Genomic DNA, 20,476 nt, shown 5'->3' with positions numbered 1-20,476 from the left:
AAAGTTTGGGAATCACTAATATACACCTTATTATACACATAGCCTGATGGTAATGTTATGCTATATTTTCAATAATTTTGTGTAGGAAAGTTTTAAGTACATGAAAGCAAAAGTGTCATTGCCTCAGCCTCCCATGTGGACAGTGTTGGATTTTGGAGTTCCAGAGAAGAGAGACTAAACCTGTATTGCTAATATTCAACCACTGGGAATCGGAAACCTTTGCTGACTACTACAAGTCACTTATATATTTGTCTGTATAATGACAAACATTTATATAGGCATATGCATATATGGGCTATCTGAGTCCACGAAATGATGGTATCAGTCACAGCTATTGGTTCTCATATATATATATATATATATATATATATATATATATATATATATATATATATTCCTGAATCTTCATTTGCGAAGAAAAGCCATATATATATATATATATATATCCTAATATGCGTGCGCGCGTGCACATACACACACACATATATCCCACCAGTGATTATTAGGGGAGAATTCGAGAAATTGGAATGATCGATTAAATGGATTTGTTCAACAGATCACTGGTCTATTTTACAAGAATTTAAGATTTTGCTTCCTCCTTTTCACCTTTCACTCACCTGATAAGGAGAATATTCACAGGGCATGGGTGGGAAAGTAAGAAAGAAGGTATTATTATTATTATTATTATTATTATTATTATTATTATCCCACCCGTTCCCCAAAACTGAGACTCGGTGGCTCACAATAGGATAGGTACCTTTCTTGAAAACCAGATCACTGGCCTTGCTGCTTCTCCTCACCTCTGCCATGTGTGTCTGTTTTAGGAGCCCATGGGAAAGTGGACGTCTTTACCCCGGACGTGGTGGAGGCAGAGATTGGGAAAACCGCGATCATCAAATGCCGTTTCTCCGCCCCAGAAAACAGCAGCTACTTTTACATCCACTGGTACTCGGTGAGTTGGAAATGGGGGTTTGGGGGTTTGTTACTCAGTTAAAAAGACAGAAAAGACCCATTTTAGCAGGGCTTGATTCCTTCTGCTGTCTTTGGTAGCATCTGCACTGCAGAAATAATGCAGTTTGACACCACTTTAACTGCCGTGGCTCCATACTATGGAACTCTAGGGCTTGTAGATTGAGCTCTCTGACAGGGAAGGCTAAAGATCTCACAAATCCCAGATTTCCATAGCATTGAGCCATGGCAGTTAAAGCGGTGTCAAACTGCATTATCCCTGCAGTGCAGATTAGATCTAGGAAGGTTCTCTGTTGGCATTTCATGTGCTATTTGTGTCCATGAAAATGATGGAATCAGTCACAGCCATTGGTTCCTGTATAATTTATATATAGATATATATATATATATATATATATATATATATATGTCTATAGTATCAGAATAATTTCAAAGGTTGCAAATTGTTCTGTGAGTACTAGATGGCAATGTGCTAAAAAGTTATGATACTTCAGCACTGAAGAATGTTGTTTTGCTTTAATATTTTGTTTTTAAAAGATTATTAGAACTAATATTTGTTTTTTATAAACCTGAATTAACTGAATCAGGACTTAGCCAGTGTTAATACATGTTTCTGGCTGAGAAAGTCTAATACTGCCTCCACGTGGCAACCCATTGCCTTAACAGTCACTCTGGAAGGGGGAAAAACACCTTGTTGCAGCTCAGTTTTGCTTTAAAGAAATCCCATTAAAGCAAATGTTGGTTTGCGGGAATGCAGAAAATTGTAGGTGGTCCATCCACTTCAAAGACTCAGTGGTACTCATTGAATGCGTTAACTATATGTTGCATTTTAAGTAATGTTCCTAAACTATTGACTCTCTCTTTCTCTCTCCATATATATATGGAATTTTAATTTATATACATATATATGTTGCATTTTAAGTAATTTTCCTGAACTATTGACGCGCACACACACACCATATATATATATATATATATTATGGCTTTGCTTCGCAAACGAAGATTCAGGAAGGTGTGTGAGTGTGTGTGTGTGTGTGTGTGTCAGTAGTTAAAGAAAATTACTTAAATTACTTATTTAATGTATATACATGCATACATACATATGTTGCATTTTAAGTATTTTTCCTTAACTGTTGACTTACATGCACTCCATATATATATATGGAAAGTGTGTGTGTGTCAATAGTTAAGGAAAATTACTTAAAATGCAACATATATTAACTGCATTTTCCAGAACAGATGGCTCAGGGTAACCTATAACAATCACAACAGACATAATATTAACAGTACAAGCGTGTGCCTGTCTACGTAGAGGCAAGTCTTGTCAAGTCAGACTTAATCCTTAGCGGAGGGAATGGAATTACAGCCTTTAAGGAATCTAGACTTCTTTGATGGTTGGAAAAAGACACCCAAGTCAGAGGTAAGAAACATTGTGGGTTTTTTTGGATCACAACTCCCAGAATCCCAACATGTTGGTGGGGGATTCTGGGAGTTCTAGTCCAAAAAAGGCTACGTTTCCTAGTTCTGATCAAACCCTTCTCTCTGCCCTCAAGTTCTTTTTGCAGCAATAATAGCCTTTTATTACACTCCACAGACCGTTAAGTGATACATTAAATGCATAAGCATATTAAAACAGCTCTATAAAGCATACGCTTGATGACACGTAATACATACATTTATAAATATATTAATTGTTAAAAAACACCACGATGATAAAAACAAAGATAATATTTGTATGGATTCTTAAAATATGTATGCATAAAGTTTAATACCACTTTTGTTATTATCACATGGACCAAACTCATGCATAATATAAAATGTAGGATATGAATTAGCGTCTATAAAAACATCAGAGTGTTAAAAGCCGAGTCCATCCAGTTCTTGTGATATGGGTGCTGAATATCTCCGTTGACGCTGAGTTGGCATCTATGGCTGAAGTTGGCAGATCCAGACAGAGGCCAGAGATCTGGCCGATTTATTTGCCTATCCCTGCTCTGGCCCTTGTTGTGTCACCATATTTGCTATCTTTTTTTGTTTGTTTCCTGGTATCCCAGATGGAGAAAAACGCACGGACGCTGATCATCTCCATGATCCAAGATGCGGAGCAAAACAAGGACCCTAAATTCAAGGATCGGTTGAGCATCACCCCCAATTTTTCCCTCAAAATCAGCGACGTGGTCTTGCAGGATGCCAAGGTTTATGTGTGCCAGGTGGGATTAGGCAGCTTGGGCACCGGCGAGAATCGGACGGAGCTGCGCGTCTCCAGTGAGTAGTATTGAAGCCGCCATCATGTTCACCCTCCCCAACTACACTTCTCAGTCCTTGAAGACTTTAAGATGATTTCTGAGCAGCCCCTTGTTTGTTGGTTTCTTTCTTGAATTTATATCTTGCCTTTCTCCTGAGATGGGATCCAAGGCAGCTGAATATAGAAGCTGCAAAAGTGCTCCTGGTTCTGTTTCCCACAAATTTAAGTACCGTAAACTTACGGAGGGGAATTTTGGCTGAAGAGCTTACTGCCACAGAAGGAGACGTTTACCACCAGTGCAGTCCAACTTATGGTTGTCTTCTCCTTTTCTGCTTCACCCCTAACCCTGGCCTTGCTATTTTCCAATTCCAGAAGCTCCAGAAACTCCTGTGATCCAGAAGACAGATGGAGGCATTATGGCATCCGATTCCGAGAATTACGAGGTAAGAGCTGTGCCAGTTGCTTGTATGGCTGCGTGTTGTGGCATCAGCATTAGGGCCTCGCAAGGCTATGTGTATATCTAGCATAGGATTGTCAGGCTGAGAACGAGATGTGGACCTCATAGCTATGATGGTTCAAAGACCACCATAGTTCATAGAACCATAGATGGTTCAAAGGGTCAAGAAGAGGAACCATAGATAGTTTCCAGGCTAGGTACAAAGTGTTGATTATTACCTTGAATGCCCTACATGGCTTGGATGGTTAGCCAGGACTAGTTGGCAACTGTCACCCAGAGGATGTTTTCTTCAGCCGCCTCGAGAATATGGAGTGAAGATATTCGGCCACTGAATATGCTGTAAGAATTCAAAATAACATTAAAGACCAGTCTCTTCCAGCAGACTTACCCAGATGGCTTTTAAACTGTGAGTTTTAAATGGTGAATTTTAAACGTGGATTGTTTTAATATGCGTATATCTTGGCCTTTTAAATTGTATGCGTGTCCTTTTAAACTGACATGTATTTTGACTGATGTGTTTTCAACTGATGTGGTGTGTCTCTTCCATGCCTTGGTCCATAGGGAGAGGCGGATAAGAAATAAATATTATTATTATACCTAACTACACTTAACTAAACTACCTTAACATTATACTCATCAGTGGCAGAACCTAAAGCTAAATCCCAGCTCCCAGTTATAAATATTAACAGTCGCAGTTAAAAGGCCAAAAACTGTTGGAAAGTTTTTGAAAAACCTAACAATAACAACAGGCAGCATTGCCAAAATATCAGGCTTAACTATTGCTTTTTGAAATCTTTCAATAAAAAGTGCATATTTTTTTAATGAAATGTGCATTACTAATTTTACCAGTGAAAATCCTGGAATTTTTATTGGATGAATTATCAAGCATGAACTGTGCAAACTATATAGATAATAGGATAGAACAGTTCACATGAGAATGACCGGTTGCACATTTGTGGGAATGCTATTCCTTGAGATACCTGCAAACCCTTCATATTGGAATTTGAATCCCAGACTATTATGTTAATAGTGAGACTGTAAACCCCTAAGTTTATGCCGTGTCTTGAGTTTGTTGGTCTAATTCTCAGATTGCAAAGTGTATCAGCCGTAATGGCTTCCCAGCCTCAACCATCACATGGTACAAGGATGAAGAACATCTGACAGAAAATGGACAAGGTAAGCCTCTATTAGCAATGGTTCCCAAACTTTGGTCCTCCAGGTGTTTTGGACTTCAACTCCCATAAGCCCTAGCCAGCTTCATCAACAGTCCTGGGAGCAGAAGTCCAAAATATCTGGAGGACTAAAGTTTGGGAACCACTGCTGTATAACAAGGGCATTCAAGCACCATACCTGCCATTTGTGGTGGCCATCCAAGTGATCATTTGGGTGGCAGTAGTGGAGATGCCTTCCAACTCCCAATGCATAGTCTGGAGAAGGCGGTTGTACAAGGAGCTATCAAGGAGCTCTTAGTGCAATAATTAAAAAAGAACTCATGAGTGAACTCAAAACCCATACATTGAGTTTGCAGTCCTGGGAGGCAGGGGAGCATTGGGTTTGTAAATTGGAAACTACACATTTGGATGCCGTGAACCTTAACAAGAACCAGTGTGGTACAGTGATTTGAGTTTTGGATTAGAACACAGGGAAACTAGGATTCGAATCCCCACTCATCCATAAGTTAATAAGTCTCAGAGGAAGGCTAACACAATTGCCTTCTGAATAAATTCTGCCAAGGAAAGCCCGTGATATGTTCACTTTGTTGTTGTTGTGTGCCTGCAAGTCAATTGCAACTTGCAGCAACCCTTTCATGGGGCTTTCTTGGCAAGATTTGTTGAGAGGAGGTTTGCCATTGCAATCCCCTGAGGCTGAGAGCATGTGGCTTGCCCAAGGTTACGCAGTGGGTTTCATGGCCGAGCGGGGAATCAAACCCTAGCCTCCAGAGTTGTAGTCCTAACACATAAACTGCTTTGTAGCACTGGCTCACCAGGTCCACCGTAGAGTTGTGGAAATGGCAAGGAGGCATGCAACAACAGCACGAGAACTAGGTGATTTTTTGAGAAGTCTTACGTTTGGCACTTTTTTCAGGGGGCGGAGGGGCTTTCACAAGATGCAGTGTTTGTTTCTTCCTGGAATCAATCATATACAGATATCCTCTCTCTCTCTCTCTCTCTCTCTCTCATGCTTTCTCCCCATTAGACATTGACATCCGCATTGCGCACATCAAGGAAAGCAGTGGATTGATCACTGTCCAGAGCACCCTTTTGGCACAAGTGACCAAAGAAGACCGCAAGGCTCACTTCCACTGCCAAGTGAATTACAGCCTGGCAGGGATTAATAAGACTTCCAAGTCTGAAAGCTTCCAAATCAATGTTCACTGTAAGTCTGGGACATGAAAGGGAAGGAGAGGTGGCAGTTATGCATTTGGTTTGAGTCAGGAGGTCCAGATGGGGAGCTAACAGAGAAAAGGACTGCTAGGGGAGGTGTATGTAGACAAAAAGTGAGACACCAGCCTCTTCCAAAGACCATAAGATGAGTGGGTTATAATAGTGTAACATGCTTATATTCAAAGACATAAGCATCTATATATAGCAGTGCAGTATTCTTATATTATACCATGCGTATGTTCAAAGACTTAGCCGTGTTAGTCTAGAAAGTCAGTATGCAAAAAGATTCCACCTAAACATTAGGAAGAACTTTAAAACGTTTAAATGGTGTTCATCAATGGAATTCTTCATCTCCATCTTTCAAGGTTGAGAGCTTGAATGGGCATCTTTCCGGAATGCATGGCAGGGGCTTGTAAAAGATGGCCTCTGTGGTCCCTTCTATCTGTTAACAATTCTAAGAAAAGGAGAGAAGAAAGATCTAGTGCCAAAGATCAGCCCTGGTTTTTGTGGAGGGATGGGGGTGAGGCAAAACTAACAGAGTTTCTGTTTGCTCCACAGACCCCTCAGAGAACATCAGTCTTGTGATAGACACACAGAGCCCGATGGTGAAGGAAGGAGACAACGTGACGCTACGTTGCGAAGCTGATGGCAACCCAGCACCTGAGTACACCTTCACCAAAATTAAAGTGAGCATGTGGGGCATCAGAGGTTGCATTAGGCAGAAGAAATTGTGGAAGCTGGAAACACATTCAGGGATGGCAAAGCAATCTCTCGCCTACAGTTTTCTGTTTTCTGCTTCTTGGACCCTTGGAAGTGGCAGAGAGTGCCCCTCAAAACCCCAAAAGTGGTTAGGAAATTTTCATCTGGGTTTTAGTAATGAGCATTTTCTAATGTCAAACAGTGCAGCGGAAGCTTGTAACCTATTTAAAAAGTGAATTGCTGGTTTGGGGGCTTCCAAAAGAAGCAATCCATACTTTTCTTTTGGCAACAAAAGGAGGATTCGGGGTGTGTATGTGCAGTTGAAGCCACAAAAAGATGTGGCTTTTAGGGTAGGGATGAGCAAAGTTGTGGCCCATGAACCACATGTTCTCTCTTCTAGGCATAATAGGACCCAGGAAGGCTAAAATATGTGAAAATGCCCCCCTTGTCCTGTTAAAGAGCATTTAGATGCATTTTTAAAACTATTTTTGCAGAAGTGGGTGAGGTTGCAGCCTCCAAGATCTCCTGAGGAACTAATGTGGCCCCATATTCTTCCACAGTTGCACACCCTTTCGCAACATACGCTAAATATTGTTCTAAAAATAAGATCTAGAACAGTGTTTCTGTCCTCAAGGAAAAGCTTTCAGAATTCTGCCAAACATCCCAGGCAAATGTCTCCCTTCCACTCTTTGTGGTTTGTTATATGTTACCAATCATGAGATATGAGACTTAAACCAGAGCAGAATTTGAGCCTTGCAGGTGGCATTCATGCTCCCGATGATTACAAATCTTTTCCTCCTTTCTATCTCTTGTACACTGGAGGAGGGGAATGAAGAGGATCTCCCAGATATTTTGGGTGGAAAGTTATCCTTTCACGACGTCAACAGGAACGACAGCGGCATCTACGTGTGCAAAGCCTTCGACTTGCAAATCTTAAGAGAGCTGAATGCTACCGCGAACCTGTTTGTGAACTGTGAGTTGCATTTGTGGCAGATACAGATATATTTTCTTATATCTTCTGGTGGATCACTGACTGAACTCAGGGTATGGCTAATGTTTTGCCCTCCAGATGTTGTAGAACTGCAGTTCCTAATATGCCTTGCACGATAGTGGGATTGTATGTGTATGAGGTCCTTCTGTTCAAGGAAAAATGGTTATTTTTACTGGGACCGGATTCACTGTAGCCCTGAGGATCACACTGTCACCAGCCACACAGCCAGCAAATACATCATTTTGCAAGGACCACAGTCCTGTTGCCATGAGGACCCGCAAGGTGTCTTATTTCTTATCTCCACAGCAGTTACCTTATATATATATGTACAATGGAAACTCGCCATACGCAGGGGATCCGTTCCAGATCCCCCCGCTTATGGCGATTTCTGCCTATGCTCGAGCCCCATTGTAAACAATGGGGCTCGTGCACAGCGGCGCGGAGGTGTGCGCGGCGCAACAGGCGCGCGCGCCCATTCAACTGAATGGGATGCGCCACCCCTTCTGCCCCGCGCGCACCCAGCGGCTTGAGCACATACGCTCAAAGCCACTTTAAAAAAGTCCGCGTATGCGGAGGCCCCACTGTAGTACATTTGCTCCTGGGGCAGATACTTGACTTGAAAGGTTTTAATCAAGCTAAAGTGCAGAGAAAATAATTTTGAATGTCTCTTTCCCCCCCCCCCTCCCCAATTCTTGGGGAATAAAGAGTCCAAACCATGGAGTAATACTAGGTAAGGCTCAAACCAGTTTGTTATTATTATTTCTTGTTTCTGTAAATCACATAAATGGGTCATTCTGCACATAAACAGAGATCCCTGGAAGCTTCTGGAGTTGTATTTTGGTGGGAACCCTGCTCTCTTATCCTCATGGATATGTATTCCTGCAGAAACCCAGTTCCTTTTCATCTGCCATTGCAGGCTTCCCTTTGGCGGACTTGGGACTAGGTATTGGTGGAAACATATTGATCATAACCATGCAGGTGAGGCAGCGAGATTATCGCTAAAATGCAGTTCTAGAAATTTTCAAGGATCTGCACAAAGGTACAAAATGACTCTTGGGTGAGTGAGCACACAAATGACAACTGCCAAGAACTACAGTAAAGTACAATAACTTTTAGTATTCACAAAACAGTGATACCTTTACTGCACCAACCAAAACTGCATTTAAACATTGCAAACTTTTGAAGATCCACTGGCTTCTTCATCAGGCAAAAGGTGTTAAAAATCATACAGGAGGGGAGAAAATGACAATGTTAGTCACAGCCCTGCATTTTGTCAATATCTTGTTGGTGTTATTCAGAGTGAAGATGTTACGGAGGGATATCAATGCAGGTAGGGCACTCCTCCTTCTGGCCATGGAGGCAACCAGTTCTTCCCAAAGATGGGAGTGATGGGATGGGATCTTATTCACCCTGCCACCATTTCTTCCCTCTAGACCTCGATGTGCCCACAATTGCGGTCGCCACCTTAAAGCAGCGCAAACACCAGTGGGAAAGAGACCTCACCCGGCTCAAACACCTCTTGGAAGGGGACAGTGTGTTTCTTACCTGTAGCGCAACAGGTTCCCGGCCTTTGGAGTTCCAGTGGGAAAAGGTATCCTTGCTTTTAAGGCTGTTCCTGAGTGATTTTGGATACTTCCAACAGAGGCCTCCAAGAGCTGCTGACAAAGGGGCATTGTATGTGGAAGGACCATTCCCACTCCATCTGAAGTACAGGAGTGCATCCATTTTGCTAGCTGTTTCCAGCACAGATAGGCCAAGGCATCCTGTGTCTATTATCGTTATCATTATGTGTAAGCCGCTCTGAGAGCCTTTTGGATAAAGAGCAGAGAATAAATACTCTAAACAAATAAACAAACAAATAAATAAATTTTATTTAGTTAGTTATAGCCCGCTTTCCCCCTCAAAAGGGGACACAAAGTGGCTTACAAATTTTAAAAAATACAATTAAAAACATACAGAAGTGGCCATTAAAATGAAATGAAACTACTGTAGTATGATATTAAAACACATGTTATTAAAAGCAGAAGATGCCATTTAAAGGATAAAAGCACTTGAAAACAGTACATTAAAACAGAGTGCTAAAAACACATTAAAACGATAAGTGAAATAAATATTGTTGCTGCTGCTGTTGGAATTAAATCCTGCCAGCTCTCCTCTTGACCGCCCCTTTGCTCCTGAGAAGTTCCATCTACTCCTTTCCGTTTCTTACCCATCCTCACCTTTCTTCCCAGAAAGGGAAGCTGATCGCAAAGGGGGAGCAGCTCAACTTGACCAGCGTCACCTACACAGCTACAGGGGATTATACCTGCCGGGTAACCATGCCGGACATCCCTGACCTCTTCCGCTCCAAATCGATTCCCATGGCTGTTCACGGTAAGCGTTGAACCGATGGGACTGCTCTCCCAACCTCTTTTCCCTTCTCATTCAGGGGAATGGGGCAGCCCTAGCATTCACCCACCTCTTCCTCTTACAGCAATACCGCAGCTGGCGCAACTAGAAGACCTCTTGTTTGTGAAGGAAGGTGAGCTGCTGAACTTGACGTGCAGCGCATTTTCCTTAAGCAAGACCAAAGTGACATGGAGCACAAAAAACTTAACAGTAAGTGGTATCCTTTTACAGGGACTGATGCAGCTTTGGACCAGGAGGAAATCCCAAAATGCTTCCAAATAATAATAACGGCAGCATTAACCAGCCTTGCAGGAGTCGTGTAATAATTTCTGAACAAGTCCTATATAAGTTTGGCTGTTACCCTTGTCATCACTCTGTACTAACAATTCTTTTCATTGCATCTCTGAAAATGAACTATCATCACATGCTCCCCCTTTTTTGGTGGGTGTTAGTGATAAATTTACAATCACGTTTACAGTGTGGCATAGTGGTTTGAGTGTTGGACATGAACTCTGGAAGACCAGGGTTCAAATCCCTGCACTGTTTTGGAAATCCACAGGTTGACTTTGGCCAAGTCTCACACTCTCTTGAGTTTCAGAGGAAGGCAATAGCAGACTGACCTTGAATAATAAACTTTGTCATGAAAACCTAAGATATCAGTCAGAGTTAACATGAAGGCACACAGCGACAACAACTTACAGAATGGCTAGTTGGTTCTCTTTTCGGGGCTTCTTTGCTTATGTCCTTTTGAATTTCCCCTTGAGAAGGTTAAGAGGTGATATGATAGCCCTTTTTAAACATTTGAAAGGGTGTTCTATTGAGGATGGAGGAAGCTTGTTTTCTGCTGCTCCAGAGAATAGGATGGAGCAATGGATTTGAACTACAAGTAAAGAGTTTCCACCTAAACCTTAGGAGGAACTTCCTGACAGTAAGAGCTCTTTGACAGTGAAATACATTGCCTTGGAGAGTGATGGAGTCTCCTTCTTTGGAGATTTTTAAAGGGAGGCTGGATGGTCATCTGTCGGGGTATGTTTTGATTGTAAGTTCCTGCATGGCAGGTTGGACTGGATGGCCCCAGGGGTCTCTTCCAACTCTGTGATTCTAAGACAGTATGGATTTCTCTTTTCCCTCCTGCAGAGCGAAAACCTGCAGAGTGAAACAGTTTCACAGAATCACCAGCACAAGAGTGTGCTCTCAATCTACGTCACCAAGGCACTTCTGGAATCGGGAATCAATTGCACTGCTGAAAACAGGATTGGCAGAGCTGAGCATCAATTCAGGCTGGAGCTGAGTAAGCTTTATTTATTTATTTATTTATTTATTTATTTATTTATTTATTATTTTTTTGGCCTGAGAACATGGAATAATAAATGAGGAGGGAGGGGGCTGCCAAGACATCACAGCCTGGGGATGTTTAGCCTGAGGTGATATGATAGCCCTGTTTAAATACTTAAAGAGATGTCATATTAAGGAGGGAGCAAGCTTGTTTTCTGCTGCTCCAGTGACTAGGACCTGGAGCAGTGGACGCAAGCTCCAGGAACAGAGATTCCACCTCAACATTAAGGACTGTTCGACAGTGGTACAAACTCTCTCGAAGTGTGGTGGAGTCTCCTTGCTTAGAGGTCTTGAAACAGAGGCTGGATGGCCATGTGTCGGGGATGCTTTTAGATTTCCTGCATGGCAGAGGGTTGGACTAGATGGCCCTTGTGGTCTCTTCCAATTCTATGATTCTATTATTCTTTCATTGGCCAAGCTTTCCATCAGAAACCCCTGTGCCAAAAATGTGTTGTGGTGGGCCTTCAGATCATTTACAGCTTATGATGACTGTAAGGCGAGAACCTATCATAGGCTTTTCTTTGGGTGTCAAGGTTAGGGTGTAATCAAACTACAGAGTCTTCCCATTCATCCATCTCTATCTTTCTCTCAGGGCCAGAAGTGGCAGAACCTGATAACAGGACTGGTAAGTTACTCCACACATTTCCTATTTATGAAACACTCAATTAATGGGACTGATATTCCAAGTGCTAACTAGAGGAGAGGAGTTTTTTGGGTTAAGGAGGTAGCCAGATTGGTATTGGATGGCATTGTTGTCTCTGGGCATAATGAGACATGTACTTTCTAGTGCTCAGGAAGGATGCACCTCATCAGTATCTGAGACAACCACCAGAAATGGACACACACCCCTCAGTGTATGACAGTTTTGAGTTCTGTTGTGGAAAGAAAGCAGGAACTACATAGAAATAACTAAAATATACTAGGGGAGGATTGGGTCAGGTACCGTTGTTATGTGCCTTCAAGTTGACTCTTACAGAGACCCTGTCCTAGAGTTTTCTTGGCCAAATTTATTCAGGGGCCTTTTTCTTTGGCTGAGAGAATGCTTTGCTGAGCAGGGATTCAAACTCTAGTCTCCCAGAGTGCTAGTCCAATAGTCAAACCACAATATCACATACACACACTCTTTGTCATTAGAATGGGTCAGGTTATACCTTCCCACCCCCTTCCTCCAAATTTGGTGTCAAATGAGAACAAGAGTCCCCTCTCCAGATAAGCAGACAAGGAGCATCATCCTCTTTCTTTCCTTCCCCACTGCAAATATAATAGATGCCAGGGCAGAAGAGTTAACAGTTGTCCATCTCCTGGCTCTTAAGGACTTAGAGTCTGGCTGGGCAGGTGGGAGTGTGTTTTTAGCAGATCCCCTTCCCATCTTACCTTTTCCTGTACATCTTGGCCCAGAACATCCAAGTTGTGTTTCTATTACTGCTGAAGGCAACAAACCATTTGGCCAAGCCAGCACAGTGCCATTTCTTTGGCTCATAGAGTGTCATGGATTCGTACAGCATCCAAAGTTTCAGGAAGGAGGATAAAACATCACATCATGAGGGATGTTGATGAGAGGCAATGACACTCAGCGCCCCAAGTCCAAAAAGGGCTGTGGGAGGGCGGTCATAGTCAAAACTTGCACAGTGTGGCCCACCCGCAGTTTCCACAATGTTCTCTGCTAAACACTTCCGCCGACTGCTCTCCTCCTGTTTCCCCACCCCAATTTGGCAGAGAACGCAACTTCTGGAAGGGCGGAGGAAGGGGGAGCCGGAAGCAGCCTGGAGACAGGTATTAGTTTCACTTCTTCTGGGGCAGCCTCCATGATGAGGTGGTAGACTGCCACCAAACTGAAGGTCTTGCTCCCTGCATGCTCTTCCTGCCTTTTGGTTGTCCGGTGTATGAGTAAAACATCAAGAACCAAAAGTAGCCAGGATCATGTGTTTGCTTTTGAAAAAGGATTGCACCCAAACATTCTCTGTTTTGCACCTAGCAAAGCTATAACAGATGTGGTAAATAATCCCGTGTGGCTCTTACTTTGCATCGTGGGTTTTTTTTGGCTCCCTTTCCTCTCCCACTTTTGGAGATTGTGATAGCTATGTGTTACCTTCAGGATTCAGAGGCAGTATGTCTCTGAATATCCAGTTGCTGGAGAACATGGGTGGGAAAAGCTTACTACCTTTTGTGTTCTGCCTGTGCAATGGAGTGGCCTTGGGGGAAAATAAGATGTTGCATGAATTAGACCTTTTGTATAATCCCACCATAATGGTTAAAAGTCTGTTTAAAGCTAGGAAAGCTGTTGCATTGACTTGAGCTTTGGTATGCTGTTGTTGGCCTGAAGATTACTCCTAATTAGACATAGGTAAAGTTGAGTTGTCGGGATAGACTTAACCTGTGCTTTGTATCTCTAGCAAGATAATGTCCACATTGGTAAGAATTGCATCTAAGCCTGTTGCCTTTGCCTTGCTCTTAGCTCCATCCATTACTAGAATGTGGTCCTCAAATTTAAGCCCAGCCCCAAGCTGAGAAAGGTTGCTGTTTTAAATGCTCTGCGCATGTGTGTGTGCATGTTTAGAGAGTTTCCTCTGGCTGGTCACTTTGGAATAGGGTTGGGAGAGCTGGCAAATACTTGGTGTGAACCTTGAAAGGTGATTGTTTATGTATTTTTATGAAATAGAAATTCCATAGATGTAGGTACTACATTGTAATTTTTATTTTAGTACTGATGGTTGCTCTCTGTGAAGAACTGAATCCAGAACCTAATCTGCCACTGATAATATAGTTGCCATATTAAAATGTTTTGAAAAGTCTGCTGATTAACTGAGCGGGGGCACCCGTTTAGTCAATTAACTGATGAATTTAGAAAATGGGATTTCAGTTGCCTCTCTCAGCCTTCGGACACATAAAGGTCCTGCAAGAGGGGCATATGCCACAAAACTTGGACAAGGAACATTTCTAGGAGTTGCCTCCAGCTTTTGACATCTGCTACTCCAGAGACAGAGGGAGACTGGTGGGCTGAGAAAGGATCAAGTAATACGCTTAAGCTTCCACTCACTTGGCGGATAAGGCTCTTGTGCTGTCAGTGGCCACAAGTCACAATGGCCATATGTTTCCTCCAGTGTTGGAGGTTATGTGGTTCTTAATTTCACTTGCTACCATGGGAGGAGAAAATAGGAGGATGCTCTAACCATCATGTCTTGGTTCTGGGCTTCAGACAGACATCCTCAGTCTAGCCACTGTAGGACAAGCCTTTAGTTTGACCCAACACAACCTAGGTACCTGCAAAGCCATCACTGCCCAGGGAGCCATTGCTGGTCTATCCCAGGGCAGCTTAAGTTGACAGGAAGCCATTACTGTCCCAGAAGCTGAGTTGCCCCATCGTTCTACATACTTAGCCTTAATGTTGCCTCCATTCTCCACCTGCTGCACTCCAGATGTTTTCTCTACTCCCACTTCGCCAAGAAATGACTCTTCAGGGTTTGGGTACAACCAGACAACCCCTTACCAAATTCCCAGAGAGATGGAGGAAGGTACAGTTGGGAGTAACCCAGAGAAAGGTATCCATTTGACTTGCAAGACAGCTGCTCTCACTGGTGTGGGGCAGCCCTCCTCTGCCAAAGGGTCTTCCCATCCAATTGGATCAATGCTTGCTCTTGCTGCCTGTTTGCGTATTGCAGACCAGTCCAGACTGGGAGGCAATAGCTGGGGCTTTGTATGAAATGATAGCAAGGATTGCCTTATTTTGCTCCAAGGTAATGCTGATCTTGCCATTAAGAACAATGGCCAGAGTCTTGTCGGTGCATTATGCCAGTGTTCCCCCCCCCCCCCCCGAGTTGTGCAGCATTGGCAAGGGAAGGCGGATAAAATCTGCCCAGTCACTCCAGTTTCTCCAGCCATGGCACCCACAGACTTTTCCCTCCTGTTGAGACTGTCAACTCCACTGTAGTGCACCGGCACAATTGTGGCCTGTAGCAGCTGTGCCTAAGCGTCTATTATTTTGCAATATTTGTTTTGCTAGGCTAAGGAAACAGTAAGGCTGTGGCCTCTCTGGCAAATTTTGTTCAGCTCCTGAGCATTCAGCAGCCCTGGACTAGACACTCCAGAGTCATGGGGGGCTAGGTGCTTGCTCCTTCAGAATAAACAGAAGCTGAATTTGCATTCCCTGTTTTGTGGCTTTTTTGCACTCTAAGAAAATAACTGCATATGGTTTGCCCCCAAATGCCCCCTGGATGATTTGTGTGTCAACGGGAGTATTTTTTGCCATATTTTATGAGGCACCTCAGCCATTTTTGGCCCAGAAGAGGCCATATTTCTTTTAGGAACAGGGAATGACCAAGATTCATTTCTGTTTCAGAAAAAGGCCTTTCCTGGGCCTAAAGTGACCAGGGGAGATGGCAGCTCAAATGTCCCCCCCATATCCAGAGGGCATTTGGAGGCATCTTAAAAAAAATAATAATTAAAAATTGGTCCTTGGGTGCTGCCTGCATCCACCCCTGTGTTACACTATTACTGTTGCTCCACAACCCAAGCAACTGCTTCTGGTGGCTTTGGCATTTGAGTAGGCGCTTAATTTCCAAGGTTTTTAGAAACACTTTCTCTTTCTTCCTCCCAATGGCATCTGGACTGGAAGAGCTCATTGTGATTGCACAGGTGTGAGCGTTTTGGAGCCGGCAACTAAACAACCTCCAGCGCATAAATGAACTAAAATACAGGTCACTGGAGAAATTCTTTGTGGCCTTCCACCTATGCTCAGGGACCGTTTTTAAAATGTATTTATTTAACTTTAGCCTGCGGGGCTCAGTTCCCCTGGCCAAACATTGGGAGGAAGCCAGAGCAACATTGAAGGCTGTTTTTACTAGCTTGGGTGGATGATTTTCTTTATGTATCTGTCTACATACCCACCCGCCCTCCTTCTCTATGCCCATAGGTCCGACAAAACAGGAGAGCAAAGGGGTCATCATTGTGGCCGTGGTGATCTGCATCATGGCGATTTCTATCCTGGGTGCCGTCCTTTACTTTCTGCACAAGAAAGGGAAGCTTCCCTGCGGACGCTCTGGAAAACAAGAGATGTAAGTAATTGATCTTCTCTTCCCTTCCCACTCCTCTATTGCTTCTCATTCACCCGCCAAAGGCCACGCTTCCCCTTCTCATCACAGCAAGCGGTTTGCTTCTCCTGATGGGAGGACTGGGGTGGGGGGCTTGGTTGCTTCTGTCCATCCATCCACTAGGGCCAACTGCATGCCACCTTGGGTTCAACAGCATGGTGAAGGGAAATGGCTCCACTTGGAAACCAGGGCTTGAGAGAAAGCACAGCTAAAGACCAGCTGAAGGTGATAGGATACATTCCCTGTGGTGTGTGCAGTGGAGTCATAGAAATCTATAGAAACCAGCAAAGGCATGGCCAGAATCCTAGAGTTGGAACAAACCCATCCAGGCCAATCCTCTTCTGCCATGCAGCAAGATACAACCCAATCCCTCTCTGTGACAGCTGGCCATCCAACCTCTGTTTAAAGATGTCCAAAGGAAGAGACTCAACAACAGTGGGTTGAATCCACATTTAGGCATGGCGCTTTCTCTTCTGGCTGCAAATGGTTCTCAGGCAGTTTAAGGGAGCTGTCTGAATGAGTTATATCCCCCCCCCCCAAAAAAAAAATCAGGCAGATGCCCCCAACAGAAGACAGAGGAGTGGAGACATGGTTGTATTGTTTTTTGTGGGTTTTTTGGCTATGTGGCCATGTTATAGAAGTTTCCCCCCCGTTGTTTTGCCAGCCACAGATGCTGGTGAAACGTCAGGAAAAAGCTCTTCTAGAACACTGCCACATATCTTGAAAAACCCACAAAAAACTATGGATGCCAGCCATGAAAGCCTTTTGACTTCCCAATGGCTGTATTGCTTTTTACTCTACCTGCAGTCTGTTGTGCCCATTGTAACTATCAACCCGAGGTAGTGCCCAGCTGAGCCTCAGGCATCCCTTGGAGGGGGGGCATCATTGGAAGCATGAAAAAATATTGTAGTTTACTGTTTAGCTTTGCTTTGAGAGGACTGCTCCATACTCTACCATTTCAGAAGACAGCAAGGGAAATATGGATGAGGATAAAACCCCCCCCCCCCCCCAATTGTCCTTCTTTTGCATTCTCTCCCCTTCTTCTGTTTTTCGCCCTCCCTTCACCTGCCTCTTTGCCACCCTAAGAGGCTGGTTTGGATGCTCTCTCAACCCTCTTGTGCCCTCCCTTCTCCCTAGCACAAGGCCTGAAGCGCATAAAGACGAGATTGTAGTTGAAGTTAAGTCAGATAAACTTCCGGAAGAGGCGGGGCTTCTGCAGGGCACCAACGGTGAGAAGCGATCAGCAAATGACCAGGTAGGCCCCCCCAGCAGAGGTGAGACACTGGCTTGCCCAAGAGGATCCAGCTTATTTTGGGGAACGGGATGGTGGCAGTGGGGTGTTTTCATGCAATATTCTCCCTCTCCAAACCCTGGGATCGAAACCCATTTTCACTAACCCTTTCTATCCATTCCAAATGCAAAAAGCCATAAGCAGGACTGATGTTTGTGACAATTTGATACCCATAGTCTGGACTGTCACACCTCCCCTACTTCTCCCCCCCCAAATATCTCTGGTCTCAGATAAGAGACCTCCAGTTCTCCCTTTTCCTTAACCACCAAGACCTTGATGACCACTCAGGTTTTCCTTTGCAATGCCCCTGAAGAATAGGTACCATGGGAGGTGGGAAAGCTCAGCATTTCATGCTGCCCAGATATCCAAAGTGTACAGGGCATTTAGTTCTTAGCTTTGACCCATAATACAAGTGGGTCTCTTGATGTTTCTGTGCCCCATTCTTGCAAAAGGCAAATGGCAGTGAACATCTGTCTGTCCAAACAGCCCTTCATCCTATGGGATACAGGGCCATTGCCCCACAAAGCGCTATGTCTCCTAGCAGGCCCCATGCCATTGACTCACCAAATAGCTTCCTGGGCTCCCTTTGGACACTGCTTTGCATGCATGCACCACATTCCCCTCCTTGGTTTCTCATTCCCTTGCTGTTAAAAGGGGCTTTACATATGCTGACTGTCCCCATCTCCTCCTAAGAAAGGCTCGGCTCAGTCTCTGGGACCAAGCTGAAGCAACCTAGTCCCAAAGTAAGAAATGGGTCAGCATGCGCTTTGCTCAGCCGCTAAGCTTATCATTTTTAGAGATAGCCATTTTGCAAATGACTACTCTACCTTGACTGCTTTCTATACTACTAACCTGCAGAAATACTTGAGAATGACCACTGCTTAAAGGGGATGGTGAGTGAGTGGTGGGGTTTCTTTGTGTGTGCTGTTGAGTATTTTTTTTTACTATCCTCACACTGGGTTTCTTTTCTTGCAAGGGAGAGAAATACATCGATCTGAGGAACTGAGGAGTGTTACCCGTGCATCTTTTTCGGAGGGTTTCTTCTGTCTTCTCCCAAACGCTTCCTTTCCCCCTTGCTCCCATTGCCAAACTCACAGCCAACGAATGCACATGACCAAATGCAAAGGACCCATCACAGTCCGTCCTAAGGATTTTGAAGGACAAAAAGACTATCTGAAAGAGACTGGCATTCCTTTTCTCCTGAAGACCAAAAAGAGGAAAAAAAGAGGAAATACTGTTTTTGAAAGTTATTGTTTAAAAGCATCCGCATTAAGGAGCTGCTGGGCTGGGAAATCACTCTCTGCCATACATGTTCTAAATTCGTCATGTTTTAGGAGAAAGGAGAAGAAATCTTCCTCCTAACTTAGTTCACCAAATGTTATTAGTACCATACATGTACTAAGCTTCTTCAGTTGATTTTTTTAGTTCTTGGCTTGGTTAGAAGTTTCGGTTCTTGGTTAGGAGAAAGAAAGATTTTTCTCCCAACATCTTTCTCTAAACATATCATTTTTCTCACAAAGCGCTTGCCAAGCAGGACTGGTCAAAGTTAAACAATTCTATTTTTCCATTAAGAGTCTGTCCAAACCTAGGACAATGATAGCCAGAAGAACCAACGTTGGGAGGATTGGAGAAAAGCTCAAGGCGACTTTGGTTTTTACAGACTGGCTCTAAACTGTAGAAAAGATTGAAAGCCAGATTGCTCCCTGAACTGTTTCTATTTATCACAGACAAAGTCGTGAGGATGTACAGCTGAAAAGGCTTTGGACCTGAAGCATGGATGGGAAACCACAAAGTGAAGGATGGTAGGATGGTCAGGTCATTGGGGCATAATTTCCAAATCAAGTCATACAATGATTCTGTGCAGGGAAAGGTGCTCTCAGCACTTCAGATGTTAAGATAGCAACAAGGCACCCCGCTCTTTTTGGGAGGGGTATGTACAAATTGTATAGTCCATTGTGTTTTGATCTGCCAACTTACGTTATACCTCCCCCTTCCTACAAAATCCACAACCCCTTGCTCCTAAAATAGATTACTTAAGCAACGCACTTGGCTGTCTTAGGAGAAAGGCCCCTCTAATCCAGCTTCACTGGAAGAAGATGGAGTGGAAGCAGATGCCTTCTATTTTTCTTTCATTGTGCAGCCTCTGCAAATACACTGAGGACAAGTGGAGACTTGCCTGTTCCAAAACAGTAACGTCAGGATGCTTCCTTTGCCAACCTGGCCACGTGGCTGAAGCCAAACCCTTCTGCTTCAGTTCCCCGGTCCCTAGATTTGAAAGGGGCAACAGAGAGAAAAATATTGTAGACCACCTGCTTCTGTACAGCATGATTCCCTATGAGGTTTGGAGTCCCAATTACCACCCAGACTTCAGGTGTGAACAGTGTCCAACTCAAAAAGAGTTACAATTTTTTTTGCTTTAGACACTCGTTTTCTTGGTGGTTAAAAGGGGCAAACTTGTTAACCAAAAAGGGGAGAGAAGGGAGTGTTGCGCTTCACCTTGCAAGCCAGAAAATTATCCAAAACGAAGCTTTTGTTATATATATTTTTGTTGATGATGTGTGTGTAAATTTAAGAATGTTTGAGTTGCAGGGTTTTTATATATATTATATATATGAAAAATAAAATTAAAA

The 20,476-nt window shown here is 43.6% G+C and overlaps 1 protein-coding gene across 3 annotated transcripts in view; it reads left to right on the top strand.

Moving 5' to 3' along the window:
• Nucleotides 1-20,476, top strand: part of MCAM (melanoma cell adhesion molecule) — a 46,944-nt gene extending 26,468 nt beyond the window's left edge. For all 3 annotated transcript variants that reach the window (XM_042476151.1, XM_042476153.1, XM_042476152.1), the window contains exons 2-16: nt 825-952; nt 3,024-3,234; nt 3,587-3,657; nt 4,760-4,847; nt 5,868-6,047; nt 6,614-6,741; nt 7,577-7,727; nt 9,179-9,336; nt 9,977-10,118; nt 10,219-10,343; nt 11,271-11,424; nt 12,061-12,093; nt 16,378-16,519; nt 17,693-17,810; nt 18,823-20,476. In XM_042476151.1, coding sequence (XP_042332085.1) covers nt 825-952; nt 3,024-3,234; nt 3,587-3,657; nt 4,760-4,847; nt 5,868-6,047; nt 6,614-6,741; nt 7,577-7,727; nt 9,179-9,336; nt 9,977-10,118; nt 10,219-10,343; nt 11,271-11,424; nt 12,061-12,093; nt 16,378-16,519; nt 17,693-17,810; nt 18,823-18,852 — 1,859 coding nt within the window. In that variant the 3' untranslated portion in view covers nt 18,853-20,476. The remainder of the gene's footprint in view (nt 1-824; nt 953-3,023; nt 3,235-3,586; nt 3,658-4,759; nt 4,848-5,867; nt 6,048-6,613; nt 6,742-7,576; nt 7,728-9,178; nt 9,337-9,976; nt 10,119-10,218; nt 10,344-11,270; nt 11,425-12,060; nt 12,094-16,377; nt 16,520-17,692; nt 17,811-18,822) is intronic.

This window comes from Sceloporus undulatus, chromosome 6 (genome assembly GCF_019175285.1).
Source record: "Sceloporus undulatus isolate JIND9_A2432 ecotype Alabama chromosome 6, SceUnd_v1.1, whole genome shotgun sequence".
In the NCBI taxonomy this organism is placed as follows: Eukaryota; Metazoa; Chordata; class Lepidosauria; order Squamata; family Phrynosomatidae; genus Sceloporus; species Sceloporus undulatus.
The sequence above is the reverse complement of the archived record's forward strand: the minus strand, read 5'-3'. Positions and strand labels throughout refer to the sequence as shown.